Genomic DNA, 13,444 nt, shown 5'->3' on the forward strand with positions numbered 1-13,444 from the left:
TTACATGGCTCAACACCTAAATGAAGATGATTTAAGATACCTAGGTTCAGTGTGCTGTGATATCTGGATGGCTTGGAATTTAAAGATTTTCAAATGAAAAGACACTAAAACAGAAACAATCACATCCAAGCGAACCAAATGATCATGGAAAGAGGCAATGAAGGCAACGTTGGAAGATAGTAAAAAACAGAAACAAAATACAAGACAAAATTGTACAAATCAACCCAGAAATTGGTGGAAAAAACCATATGCAAACCATATAAAGGCTAATGTGACGCTAAAACTAACAAAATAATTACCCTTTTAACGAAAATGTGTATTTTCACTAATATTTCTTTGTATGTATCCTCTCATAGTATATAATACTTTTTATATGTATCTTCTTATAGTATAATACGTATTTTGTTGGTTTTACCTAAACGGCTTAACCTAACCCTAACATATTATCAACAAGTGAGTGATGGATCGATGTGCAGCAGCCAGAATGAATAATAAGAGTTTAGGCTCAGATTTGGAGATAGAGATACTACTTCATCTGCCAGTGAAATCGTTGATGCGATTCAAATGTGTTGAAAAATCATGGAACATTCTGATCAAAAGTCCCTCTTTTGTGAATAGGTGGAGGCGTCACAATTCTAAATACGATAAAGGCCATAGTCTCATGATCTATCACAGACCCATTGATGGATTCAAACCTCCCTACATCACTCTTCTCTCCTGCGATGGTGGCGAGGAGTTGGAACATATCTACTTCTGCTCCCTCTTTCCTGGTGATCAATTCGTAGACCGAATTGAAACATATGGCAATTGCAATGGTGTTTTCTTCTTAAAAGCTTTTTATAGGAATTCAACTCTTGGTCACTTGATTCTATGGAACCCAACAACTAAACAGGTCCACCTTATACCCCCTGCACCCTCATTCTGTCACTCTAAGTATGATGATTCCCTGTATGGTTTCTGTGCATTTAACGACGACTGTAGCATTAATTTCAAAGTTGTTAGACTTCAACAATGTGCACATGTTGAGAAGATGATTATTCCTTCAGGCGCAGAAGTGTATGATCTAAGCACTAAATCATGGACCCCTGTCCATCACCCTCCATCTTTTAACCGCATCCCAGTTCGATACAATCCATCATATACCCCGGTTGTTAACTGTGTTTATCATTGGATTGTTACTGTCGATTTGTATACTACTTCAAACATCATCTGCTTTGACTTTCACAACAATCAGTTTCACCAACTCAAAGCTCCCTGTCGGCATGTTCAACATTCTAGCGAAAATATCGCTGAGATCAAGGGCTCCCTTGCTTATATTTTGGAGTATCATCATCCTAGTCCGACCCAGTTGGAAATCTGGATTATGGATCAGAACCGGTGGACCAAAATTTACAACATTGGGCCAGTTCCGTGGACATGTTGCATAAGTGATTTCTGGAAGGATGGCGATCAAGTCTTTGGAGGAAAGGTTGGAAAGTTGCTGGCATCATATGACGATCAAGGCAACTCGCTCAGCGATTTTCAAATTTATGTTTTGAATTACTATAGATGTTTATGGGGTTCTGAGTATTTACAGAGCATAACTCCCTTGTCAACCTAGCTCACCGCACTAGGATATTTTTATTTCTTTCTTTCTGTTAGTAAGTATACACCCTCTCATACTATGCTCAAGTTTCAGGCTGTGATAAGGATGCTAAGCTGTTTTCCATGAGCATGATGTATTATTAAAAGGGTATAGCAGTGTGCTCATGGTTTCTAAGATTGTTTAAGTTGCATTCTATGCCGCTGTCTAAATTTTGAGTTACATTATCATGGTTTTTATAGGTTTGTTTAAGTTGGTCTATTTGTTGTTGTCTAAGTGTGCTCATTGTTTTGACTTTTGAGTTACATTTTAAGTTACTTTTCAGTTACATCCATCGTTAGTTCAAGATCTAGAATTATTATCACCTATGTGGTAGATTCTACTCATGAATGAATCATGTTTTAATGCATGAAATTGTTAGGGGTTAAGGAATCTGATCTACAAAATCAATGAAATTGAAAATTCTCGATCATTAGATGAGTTAATTTAGCCTGCGAAATGATCTCAGAAAGACTAGTGTGATCAAGAATTTTCTTATTCAGAAATCATTTTGGAATTTTATTAAAATTCATGGGGAAAATAACCTGCACAACATTCTCTGGGACCAAATTAAATTGGTTCATGTTCAACTAATTGACCTTGAAGCATCATCTATCATTTTTTTTTTTTGGAGAGAAATCTATCATATTTTTTGTTATGCTTAAAGTTGTTATTTTTGTCTAACTTTGATGATTATTTATTGTCCCATTTCATTCTTGGTCACATAGATGAGGAGCAGTTTTGGAAAGAATTTTTGGGGGAATCATGACATTTAGCAGGTAAACAGTGACTAACTGGTTGAGTTAGGAAAATAACATTTTCCATTTCTAATATTTTAGCATGTTGGAATTACTGGTTTGGAGATTAATACATTCAGATTGTCACTAACTAGTTTTCTTAATTGAGTTGGGTGTAGTGGTGAAGATGTATGGTCACTGCTGGATCCTTGTGGTGCTGGGATATTTGCATTTCAGATTAAATTACGGATGGATATTTAATTCGGTGGTTAGTTGTTTTGGTAACAATGAGCAAGATTTGCCACACCCTCTGATTGCGTGTTTTGATAAGTTTACGGGTTTTGCTCAGCTAGGGTGTGTATCACAGTCACTGCACATTGGAAATGTCTCAAATATTGTTACAACTTACAATCAACTATTATTATCGAACATTTCGTTAAAATTACACGAATGTTTGAAATTCATCAAAACATTAAAGAGTGTCCACAATTAAACAACACATTACAACACATTAAATATTGTTAAATTAAATATTTGCTGACATTCTACGCAGTTGCAGATAGAACGAACATATCTGACATCGCTATCTTCCCGAATAAGTCAAGGCACATAGGTCGTCGTTTTAAACATGTCTTCATCTTTATGTTTATCTACTCCTAGGTGGTCAATGCAAGGCATCTGAGCAAATAAGTGACGTGTATATTGAGTTTCACCAATATGCTCAAAATAAGTGTTAACTTGTGCCTTCAAATCATCAAGAGAGTCGGTCAGCGTTATCATAACCTTAATTGTCTTTTTAAAAGCGGAGTACCTAACACGGCCTTCAATTTTTGCAACCTCAGATATGTTTCACTTCACAAAAGCTTTATGAAATAAAATCATACATTAGAATGAAATTAAATGAAACGTAATATAACCAATAAAGAATAACGAATAAATCAAATGAGTAAACATTAATAACGAATAAATAAGTATTGCAATAGTTTCACCACATAAAAGTCATATTATCATATATTTATATAAATTACATAATGTTAGTTATATATTTGCCACAAAAAAAATTGGCGTTACAATTTCGACCCCAAAATATATGTCGGTGTAATTTCTACCAATAAAAGGACTAACACCAACAAAAAATCACTCATTAATCACCAAGTGATTGGGGAAGATCAAGTGAAATAGAATTTCCTTCATCTTCCGCAATTACTTCAAATTGTCACACCAATTATTGTTCACATTACTTACTTTGTCACTAATTATTCAACTATTTATTTTATCTCATATTTGTTCTCATACTTTCATTATATTTTTGTCAAAACTTGACGACTTCTTTATCCATATTGGTTCAAATCACAGAACATATTATGCATTAGTACAAGTTCCAGGCGTGGACTTGGGGGAGGATAAGAAAGAGGACTGTTGGAAGACCGTGTATATTCCACAACTAGTCAAAGATGATCGTGACGTTGATTACATGTTTCGTGTGATTGTTGAAAATAACCTTTTACATCTTTATGTCCGATCCGTTGAAGTGTAATATTTTATTAACGTGTAATAGTGTAATGTTTTTCGAATTTGTGTCTGTATTGTTGAATTTTAATGAACTTGTGTTGATGTAATTTAACGATGAATTTGGGTAATTTTGACCGTTTATATGAGATTATGTAATTTTAGAAATTTATGGACAAATTTGTGTAATTTGGATCGTTTATGTGTCATTAAGTGTGTTTAAGTGATTACGGGTCATTACCGGCGAATTTGTGGAATTTGGATCGTTATGTGTGATTATGTGATTGTGAAAAAAACGACGTTTTTGTGTAATTTTGATCGATTGTGTCGTATTATCCAATAATCTTATTAAACTGGCGTAAGTCGGTTCAATTACGAGCATCTTAAGGTTACGGATCTTTGATAACACATATTGCATTCAATGCATATCAGTACAACATTTATTGTTGTACTGATATATCAGTAGAGCGAGAGTTAACTCGCGCAAGTGTTAACACTATGCGTGAGTTAACTCACGCAGTGTTTTACACTTGCGCAACGTTAGTTAACTAACGCATAGTTTTTCACTTGCGTTAGTTAACTAGCGCAAGGGTAAATTTGAAAAGACTGTAGGACGCGAGCAAAATGTGCTGGGTGGAGAGCAGAATTCTTATTTATATAACCAAGCCCAATACTTCTTTTTTTTTTTTTAGCCCAATAATATTTTTTATATAAGCCCAAATAATTTAAAGTAATATTGTGGACAATGGCGTTGACCACGATGGTTGGCACTCTTCCCTCATTCTGCTCCAAATGTATGATCCTAAATATAGATAATGAATAATAATGAGGGGGACAATCCGGGAGTCATATTAGACTGCGGAGAATCCTTGTCCACATAGATCCCTTTGCTACAAAACTAAGAGTATTTCTACATAGGAGATAATAAAGAATAAGGAAGGAGACAAATATCAAACTAGTTATCTCTTAATAAGTTAACCAACACATACATGAAACAAACAACAAAATATCAAACTACTTACCTAAAATAGCAAACAAACTCCATGAGACAAACAACAAATCTAAACAGGGTTCAAACAAAAACATCTGTTGTTCTTTAGACCAACTTTATAGTTGGATATATTGTATCAGCACCTCCATCAAAAATACCAAAAACATCCATCTCAACTTTATCTCCAATCAATTTATCTTCTACACTATTTTCTGTCAAGACACTCACAAATTTCACTTGATTCGTCTTTTGCTTAGTGAAAAGTGAGACAATTTTTTGCTCCATAGTCTTAAGACATGCATTCATCAAGTAGACCTTCGACACACAACTGAGATTAAAACTTTCAAAATTATCCATCATTCTTAAATCAACCAAAAGAATGTTTACGTCATCTTTATTTTGAAATTGATGAATATGATGAGTATTAATTGTTCCCTTCATGCTGTGGAAGCAACAATATCCCTTCGTATTATTGGATCTAAGAGCAAAATATAACCTTACCAAAGTTTCAATGAACTCACAAAAAACTACAATCTTCTGAGTTGGATCTTCTTTCAAAAGTGTAACCATAATATCAATCTTTGACCTTGTGTCGTAAAGTGGCCAAACATCTTCTGCTTCTATGTCATTGTAGCAATAACTGCAACTTATCTTCTTAGTAACATCGGCATTCTGCTTCCACAGGTTAGACACACAAAAGATGGAAACATGATGTAGCTAACAAATCATTCCTAGTTCCACATCTTATACACATTTTTGGATAAACATTGTGGATGGATTGTTCACATACTGAATTTGGAGCTGCATCTGATTTATGATAAAAATAGTGTTACATCAAAAACAAATTTTAAAATCATCATGTAGAGTCCACAAAATATCAATATAATTCTTGTTTCTAGCATACATAATTTCCTACGAGAAAAAAAAATATCTTAACATTATATAAGAATAAAAATGAATATTGATTAAGGCAACAAAATGAGATTAGGTTACAATAGAAAGATAAAAAGAAACCTACCATGAATGGTCTCAAAGAATGGATTAACGTGACATAGATTAATGATGGACTTGGATAGTTTGGGATCTACACAAAGCTTTCGCGCTTCCAAAAATAAATCATTTGCTCTTGCTTGTTCTTGTTCTTTAACACTCAAGTCTGTCTCATGCTTCATACTCGAATCTATATCGCATTGAGTTATGCACCAAACGCAACATGGAGGGAAGGTTCACAAAAATGGAACGAAATTTGAATGGTGGTGCAAATGGATAATCAGAAGAAGAAGCAAAAGACGCCATACCAGTCCTGCAACAAATGTAATTATCATGTTAAATACAATGAAAATATTATGGATGCTGTTTGGTTTTACTGACGTTAGTTTTGTTCTGCTGTTTGGTGCCTCTCTAATAGGGTTCTTGTTTTTCAGTTACTTTGTTGATTAAAAGAAAAAAGAAAAAAACAATTACTCGCATGATGCTAACGAAATCCATATCTTTGGAGGTAATATATAACCATCAACATATATCAAAACAAAACAAAAAAGTTCAGCAGCAGCAATTCAAAGACAGCATGAAAATTGAAAAATAAATAAATTAAAAAACAAACTGAACAAAAACACAATGAACGTTCTGCATCGATATTAACAGTATGTTGGCATGTCGTACATATTACCTGTTTGGTTATGCGTCCTACAACCTCAAACGCGATTTCGTGGGTCAAAATCGATTCCAGTTGAAGCCACTTTTCCCAGCTTCCACGTCTTCTCAAATCGATTAATATCAAAGGAACCCTATGTTATGTACGACTCTCAATTTAGTCCTTTGAAAAAAACAATTCTGAAATTTGCAGCAAATAAATATAGACTGGAGATAAGAGTATTGGGCATTTGGGGTTTTGAGGGCCCATTTTTTTATATTTATATATCTTCTGAGGGAAATTTTACTCCATACCACCTGCATTTATACTTTCACACCTACAAATCATAGGAAACTCCTACTTTACCCCTCTTATGATTTGACTTCAATTCTTCCACGTCACTAACATTTTAAAATGTTTTACTGTTCTGCCTGTTTCACAAAAAGCATAAACAAGGCAAGGTTCCTCGGCTTCTCTCTCTCTCCAATTCATATCCCTCAACAACACAAAATCTTTGAAAAACATTAATGTTATATAAATTTGAGGATCCTTCTGAAAGGATATTTGTTTTTGTTTTGTTGCTATATGTTAGGAACTAGGTGGAGTTTAACATGGTAAGGAACATAGCTTTATCATAAACTTCTTTGTACCATATTTTTTTTTCTCTCACCTTCATCACTCACCTACCACCTACCATTTTGCAAGATCACAGCATCATGGCTACCATTCCACCCTCTTTCTATATTTGTTACTTCAATTTTGAGTGCCAAATGGGTCACAATTTGTTCTGAACATTGATTTTTGTTTGAGTTTATGAATCTTAAATCACGATTTGCAATTACAAGTTCTTTACCAAATCGCACACTGTATAACTACATACATTTGCTTGAGTTGAATCATAAGAACATTCCTTCTCATTCTCCCCCATCAAGAACCATCAGCGAGATTTATAAGTTCTTTTGTATTTGATTTTGAGAATTGATATCATTTATACCAGAAATGAAGCCACTTAAATCTTTATTTTTTTAAAGCCATTGTAGATGTGAAAGTAAGATTCCAGATCTAAAAAAAAATACTCCAATGTAGTTGTTTTTTTCATCAAAAAATCATCCTTGATTATTTGTTAAAATGGGTTTGAGTATAAAAAATGTTGGATGGGTTTGAGACTTTGAGTAGATTTATTGGTACATGAAATTAAGAAGAAAAAAGATTATTGGAATTTAGTGTGATGAAGAAACTAAATAAAGAAGATGATGATAATAAAAAAAAATGAAGATGATGATGAACATTAGTATGAACCGTGAGTTTTTGTTGGTGGTGATGGTTGGAGATGATGCGGAAAAATATATAGTGTGGACAGACCATCATAACATCTATGCTCCTCCTTTGGTGGGAAAGGATTCCCCTTTCCCATGCTAAACTCCACCTAGGAACTATAGTAGTGCTATCTTCATTTGTCATAGTCTTTAGGAAAGTAGTTTCACATTTAATTAATCGTGTCAGTATACCTTTAGTGGGCTATTTTATAGCTTTTCTTGTTGTAGTTGTTTTGACTACTTAATAGTCTAATTTCTATGAATAAGTAGCAGTTTCAGTTTTTAAGATATTCTATATCTCTACAAACTAGTATCAGAGCCCCCATAGGGCCTGATAAAATAACTAAGCCGTAGCTTAGCTAAGAAACAGAGAGAAACACAAAAATGAGTGACACAAAGTTTTTAGCAAAAATTCCTCATTTTGATGGTCTCCACTACGATCATTGGAATGAGTTGATGGAGAATCTTCTTCGTGCCAAAGGTCTTTAGCCCATGATTGAAATTAGTTACCAGGAACCTATTGAAACGACTGTGTTTACTGAATAACAATTGGAGTTGCTGCAGAATTCCAAAACAAATTATCACAAGGTTAAGCATTATCTTTTCAGGGCAATTGATAGGTCAGTCTTCGAACAGATCTTGGATAGGCGAACATCCAAGATTGTTTGGGATTCTCTGAAAAGAAAATATGGAGGGAATGGCCGTGTGAAGAAGTCAATGCTAAACTCTTTGAGGAGAGAGTTTGAGGTGATGGAAATGAAGGAGGCAGAAATCATCACTGGATATTTTGCCAGAGTAATGATTGTGGCTAACAAAATGAAAAGCAATGGAGAGGTTATGTCTGACTCAAAAGTGGTGTAGAAAATTCTTCGTACGTTGATAGAGAAATTCACATATGTAGTGGTTTCTATTGAGGAGTCAAAAGACACTGAAGAAATGACCGTTGACGAGCTTCAAAGTTCTCTGGTAGTTCATAAGCAGAAGTTTAAAAGGGTTAACCGTGACGGTGAGCAAGCTCTGAAGGTGGAAAGTAGAAAAGGGAGAGGAAGAGGAACATACCGTGGAAGAGGATGCGGAAGAGGGAGACAGTCTTTCATAAGGGATACGATGGAGTGTTTTAAGTGTCATAATTTGGGGCATTTTCAATATGAATGTCCCAAATGGAACAAAGAAACAAATTATGCAGAATTGGATGAAGAAGAAGAGCTCCTTCTAATGGCTCTTGTAGAAGGAAATGACGCAAAAAGGAATGATGCATGGTTCTTGGATTCAGGGTGCTCTAATCATATGTGTGGAAACAAAGGTATGTTCTTAAACATGGTGGAAGGACATAAACACTTTGTTAAATGTGGAAACAATTCCCAAATGTCGGTAGATGGAAAAGGTAGTGTCCGGTTAGTGTTTAATGGCACTACTTTTCTTGTTCAAGATGTATATTATGTCCCAGAGCTTCAAAATAATTTATTAAGTGTGGGGCAGCTACAAGAAAAGGATCTAACCATTCTCATAAAAAGTACCAGAGCTTTGAGGGATTGTGTGGTCCATGTAAAGTACCAATTCCCATACGTGTCTAAATCTAATTGAATGAGAAAATATTTCCTTTATGCTTTTGCTTTTTGCTTTTCACCTATTGTACTATTCATAAAGCATGTGTTGAGCTGAACATTCTGATCATCAGAATGTTCCTTTTGTTTCACTTATGATGATTTGTAAGACTTCCATTTGATGTAATCAAATCCTAATAGTGAAACAACAATGAAGAGCAGAGATTGTAACATCTAGGATGATATTCTCTTTGGAATATTTCTAGTACTTCAATGTTCATAGTCTTAAATGAACATTGAATATCCTTTTTGACATTATTCTTGTAAATGTCTTTATTGTTTGATTGATACATGATAATGTACTTTACTGAACATTTATTCATGTTACATGTGCCTTGTATGTTCTTGATAATGTTCTTGAGTTTCTGGGCTTGCATAAGAACAACCTTATGAAATCTGCTTGAACATTCTGAACTATGAGCAACATTTTGAACTAACTTTCTGAACTCAAAGTTAGTTCATGAATCCAAATGTCCTTTGATTTCTTGTATCTTGGTATGATTTAAACCTTGTTTCTGTCTTAGTTAAACACTCAAGAGCACAAGTTAAATACCAAGAAATTAATCAAAGTCCATCAATTTCTTAATCATTGAGGTTTATTATCTTTAAAACTAATTAGAAATTTTGCCTCAACAGTAATAAAAATTAATTTTTTTTTTACAAAATATTTTGTTTTCTTTTTACTCTCTTTACTAATGAAATGTGTTTCTAAATAAAAAAGATTTGTTGTTATATCCAACCAAGCCCGACCCTTGTAATGATCATAAAAGTACCAACGCTTACATGTTCCAAAAATGGAAATATGAACAATCTATATATGGAGAGTTTTTGTTGGGTAATGAGGGGAGCTCTAGGGGACCGTCCACATCTAGGTCAGAACAACTATAAAAAGTGAGAGAGACGTCACACTTTTACTCAAAATCTTAAGGTAATGAGTTTATGGGTCTTCTCACTTATAAAATGTTTAACCTCCACTTTTATATTCGATGTGAGACATATAATTCACACTTGCACACAATCTTATTTATCTTGACTTTTGGAAATAACTTGATCAAGAAGATGATGAAGGTGAATATGATGAAGTGTATATAACTTTATTGTTGGAAATAGACTGCTGCACTTGAAACCTGAAAAATTTAATAGTTATGCATGTAAAACTCAAAGTGCATGGGGTTGCCACACTAACCTTTAGGTTTGATTCGCCCCCACCAATAACTGTATATTGGATGCAATAGGAAAGACCAGCGAATCTCCTTCATGATACTATGAGTTCCTTGATGTGTATTGCACAACCACACCAAGCGTATCTCCTAACAATATTTTACAGATTTATGGTTCTACCAATTCACTCATGCATTAAAGAATTGATGGATGATTTAGAGTAAGAGAATGAGGAGATTTATGTTGTTAATGTAACAAAATTCTTGTTCTGTGTTTTGTTGTGTCAAATTAATGCCCAAATGGCAAGCACTTATTATGGATTATATGACTCTACACATGAGAGTAAACACCCCTTTGACTTGAATTAATGTTATGGTTCATTAAACACCCATTTGCCAAAGGTTATGATCATATACACTTGTATCAATGCTAAGGTTCATTAATCATCCTTTTGCCAAATGTTCCAATGTATATGAAAGATTCCCATGAATAGTTACAACTCTTGGTGAAAAGTTACAACTTTTGGTTCTAAAGTGATTCCATTATTTTGCCAAAGGTTATGATAATATACACTTGTATCAATGTTAAGATTCATTAAGCATCCTTTTGCCAAATGTTCCAATTCATACGAAAGATTCCTATGACGAGTTACAACTCTTGGTGAAAAGTTACAATTTTTGGTTCTAAAGTGATTCCATTATTTTGGAAATCACCAACACACAACACTCATCCTCAAGTGTGAGTCCATCAATTCATCATGCTCCCTTCAAGTGGAAGCTCTTACTTGCTTGTGTCAATGTTGTTGCTTTCTCCGCTACGGGCCGACACAAGGAGCTTGTATCGTCGTTGCTGCTTTCTCCGCAACAAATCAGCTGTCTCGGTCATACCCTTTGTCTCGGTCATGAGGGGAGCCCTTGGGGACCGCACACATCTAGGTCAGAGCAACCACATAAGTGAGAGAGACGCCACACTTTTACCCAAAACCTTAAAGCAATGAGTTTATGAGTCTTCTCACTTATAAAATATTCAACCTCCACTTTTCTATCCGATATGGAACATATAACTCACACTTGCACACAACAGTTTTTCCTATATAATTGTACATTCTACCTGATTATCTTATGATCTAATTAATTTGATTGGTACTTTTTCTGATTAATAATTATTTGAAAATTTTGTAAAGATAAAAATATAGCATTTTACATCATATTGTACATAGTGTCTTTATTTTAAACTAAGGGATAAGCCAAAACATATTTAGAATCTTCTAGGAAATACAACACCAGACACATCTGCATAAGATGATGGATATAAAATCTGTAACTAATTAATCTAAACCACTGCCAACATGCGAGTTAGATCTATAGGTACTTTGTCTTTTTCATAAATACATATAGTTCTTGATGTATTATGCTGGCAACCAACAAAATTGACTTAACTAATTTAGATACAACAGTTGATGAAATTATAATTTAAAGGAAATATGATATTGCGAGTCTACCTAGAACTCCACACATCCCTGAATCAAGTCTAGATTTCTTATTCCAATGATTTGATTATTAATGAAAAACATTTGGTCAATTATTTTAAAAGAATCTGACAGGTATTTTTAGAATATTTTTAAAGATTTAAAAGAAAATATTATTAAATAAATATTTCTTATCATATTTTCAATATATTTAAGCTCTGTTTGGTAAAAATAAGTTATAAGTTAGCTGATAGCTGAAAAGCTAGCTGATAGTTGATGACTGGTAGCTGATAGCTTATAGCTGAAAAGTTTGCTTAGTAAAAATAATGTGTTTGGTAAAATTAGTTGTTGAAGTGGCTGATAAGTATAAAATGACATAAAAGGACTTTTTTTTTTTTTTAATATACATATAGACACGCATTTTTTTGTAATGTATTTATTTTTTAATATTTTTAATTATAGTTAAATATGTTTTTGGTCCCTATAAATATTCAAACTTTTGGTCTTAGTCTCCATAAAAAAAATTCTTCGACCTTTAATCCTAAAAAAAAATTCACCGACAATTTTGATCTCTGCTTTATGAATCCCAAAAATAAGATAAAGATGGAAACAAAATGTGAGCTAGAATATATAAAATTTTACAACGTACAATAGACTAGTTATTTTTTTCTTTAAAAAAATTGGCTGGTTATTTTTTGTGTGGTGTACAGCAGGTTAGTTATAACAAAATATAAAGCATTTCGTTAAAATATATATATATATATATATATATATATATATATATATATATATATATAAAATGCTCCTTAAAAAAAAAACAACGTGACATTTTTTTTAAGGGAAAAAATGGGGCGGTTATAAAGATGAACATGGGTAGTTGTTTAATTAAAAAAATAATTAATTCAAATTAATAGGTTTAAAGTTGGAAGAAAATATAAAAAGTTACAAGCTATAAGCTAAAAAGCTACTTGAAATAGCTTTTCAAAAAATGTTATAAGCTCATGAAAAAAATTTGTTACCAAACACGCCACGTTTTCATCTAACGAGCTTATAAGCTAATCCAACAAGTTATAAACTAGCTTTTTTGTGTTACCAAACACAGCCTTAATATGTAGGGAACTGTTGATGAACGTTCATTTTGTATTTTATTTGTTTTATAAAATAACATACGCTTTTAAAAATTTAATAATATATTTAGTCAAAAGAAACAAATTATTAATATACTCCTTCTAAAAGTTAAATAAAAAGTCCTACCAAAAAAGTTAATTAAACTTACATTAATAGCTGATAGCTTTTTTAAAATAAAAAATGGAAGAAGAAATTATTGTTAATATTTTGTCTTTAGACATTGTATAGAAGTTTATGCACAGCAGAATGACTGCATTAAATACGCTACATTTTTTG

The 13,444-nt window shown here is 33.1% G+C and overlaps 1 protein-coding gene and 1 long non-coding RNA gene across 2 annotated transcripts; one reads left to right on the forward strand and one right to left on the reverse strand.

Annotated features, from left to right (window-relative positions):
- Positions 1-460: 460 nt before the first annotated feature.
- LOC11434197 (F-box protein At1g30790) lies at positions 461-1,600 on the forward strand. Its single transcript, XM_003588560.3, has one exon. The coding sequence runs from the start codon at positions 461-463 to the stop codon at positions 1,598-1,600; it is 1,140 nt and encodes a 379-aa protein (XP_003588608.1).
- A 3,211-nt stretch (positions 1,601-4,811) lies between these two features.
- Positions 4,812-6,769, reverse strand: LOC120579457 (uncharacterized). Its single transcript, XR_005645328.1, has 3 exons — positions 6,528-6,769; positions 5,877-6,161; positions 4,812-5,665 (listed from the first exon to the last, which is right to left on the reverse strand). It is a non-coding gene; the product is annotated as an uncharacterized lncRNA (long non-coding RNA).
- Between the last annotated feature and the right edge of the window lie 6,675 nt (positions 6,770-13,444).

The sequence above is a fragment of the Medicago truncatula genome, chromosome 1 (genome assembly GCF_003473485.1).
Source record: "Medicago truncatula cultivar Jemalong A17 chromosome 1, MtrunA17r5.0-ANR, whole genome shotgun sequence".
Classification (NCBI taxonomy): Eukaryota; Viridiplantae; Streptophyta; class Magnoliopsida; order Fabales; family Fabaceae; genus Medicago; species Medicago truncatula.

Coding starts and splice junctions, on each gene's coding strand:
- LOC11434197 (XM_003588560.3), top strand. CDS start 461: ATGGATCGATGTGCAGCAGCCAGAATGAATAATAAGAGTTTAGGCTCA.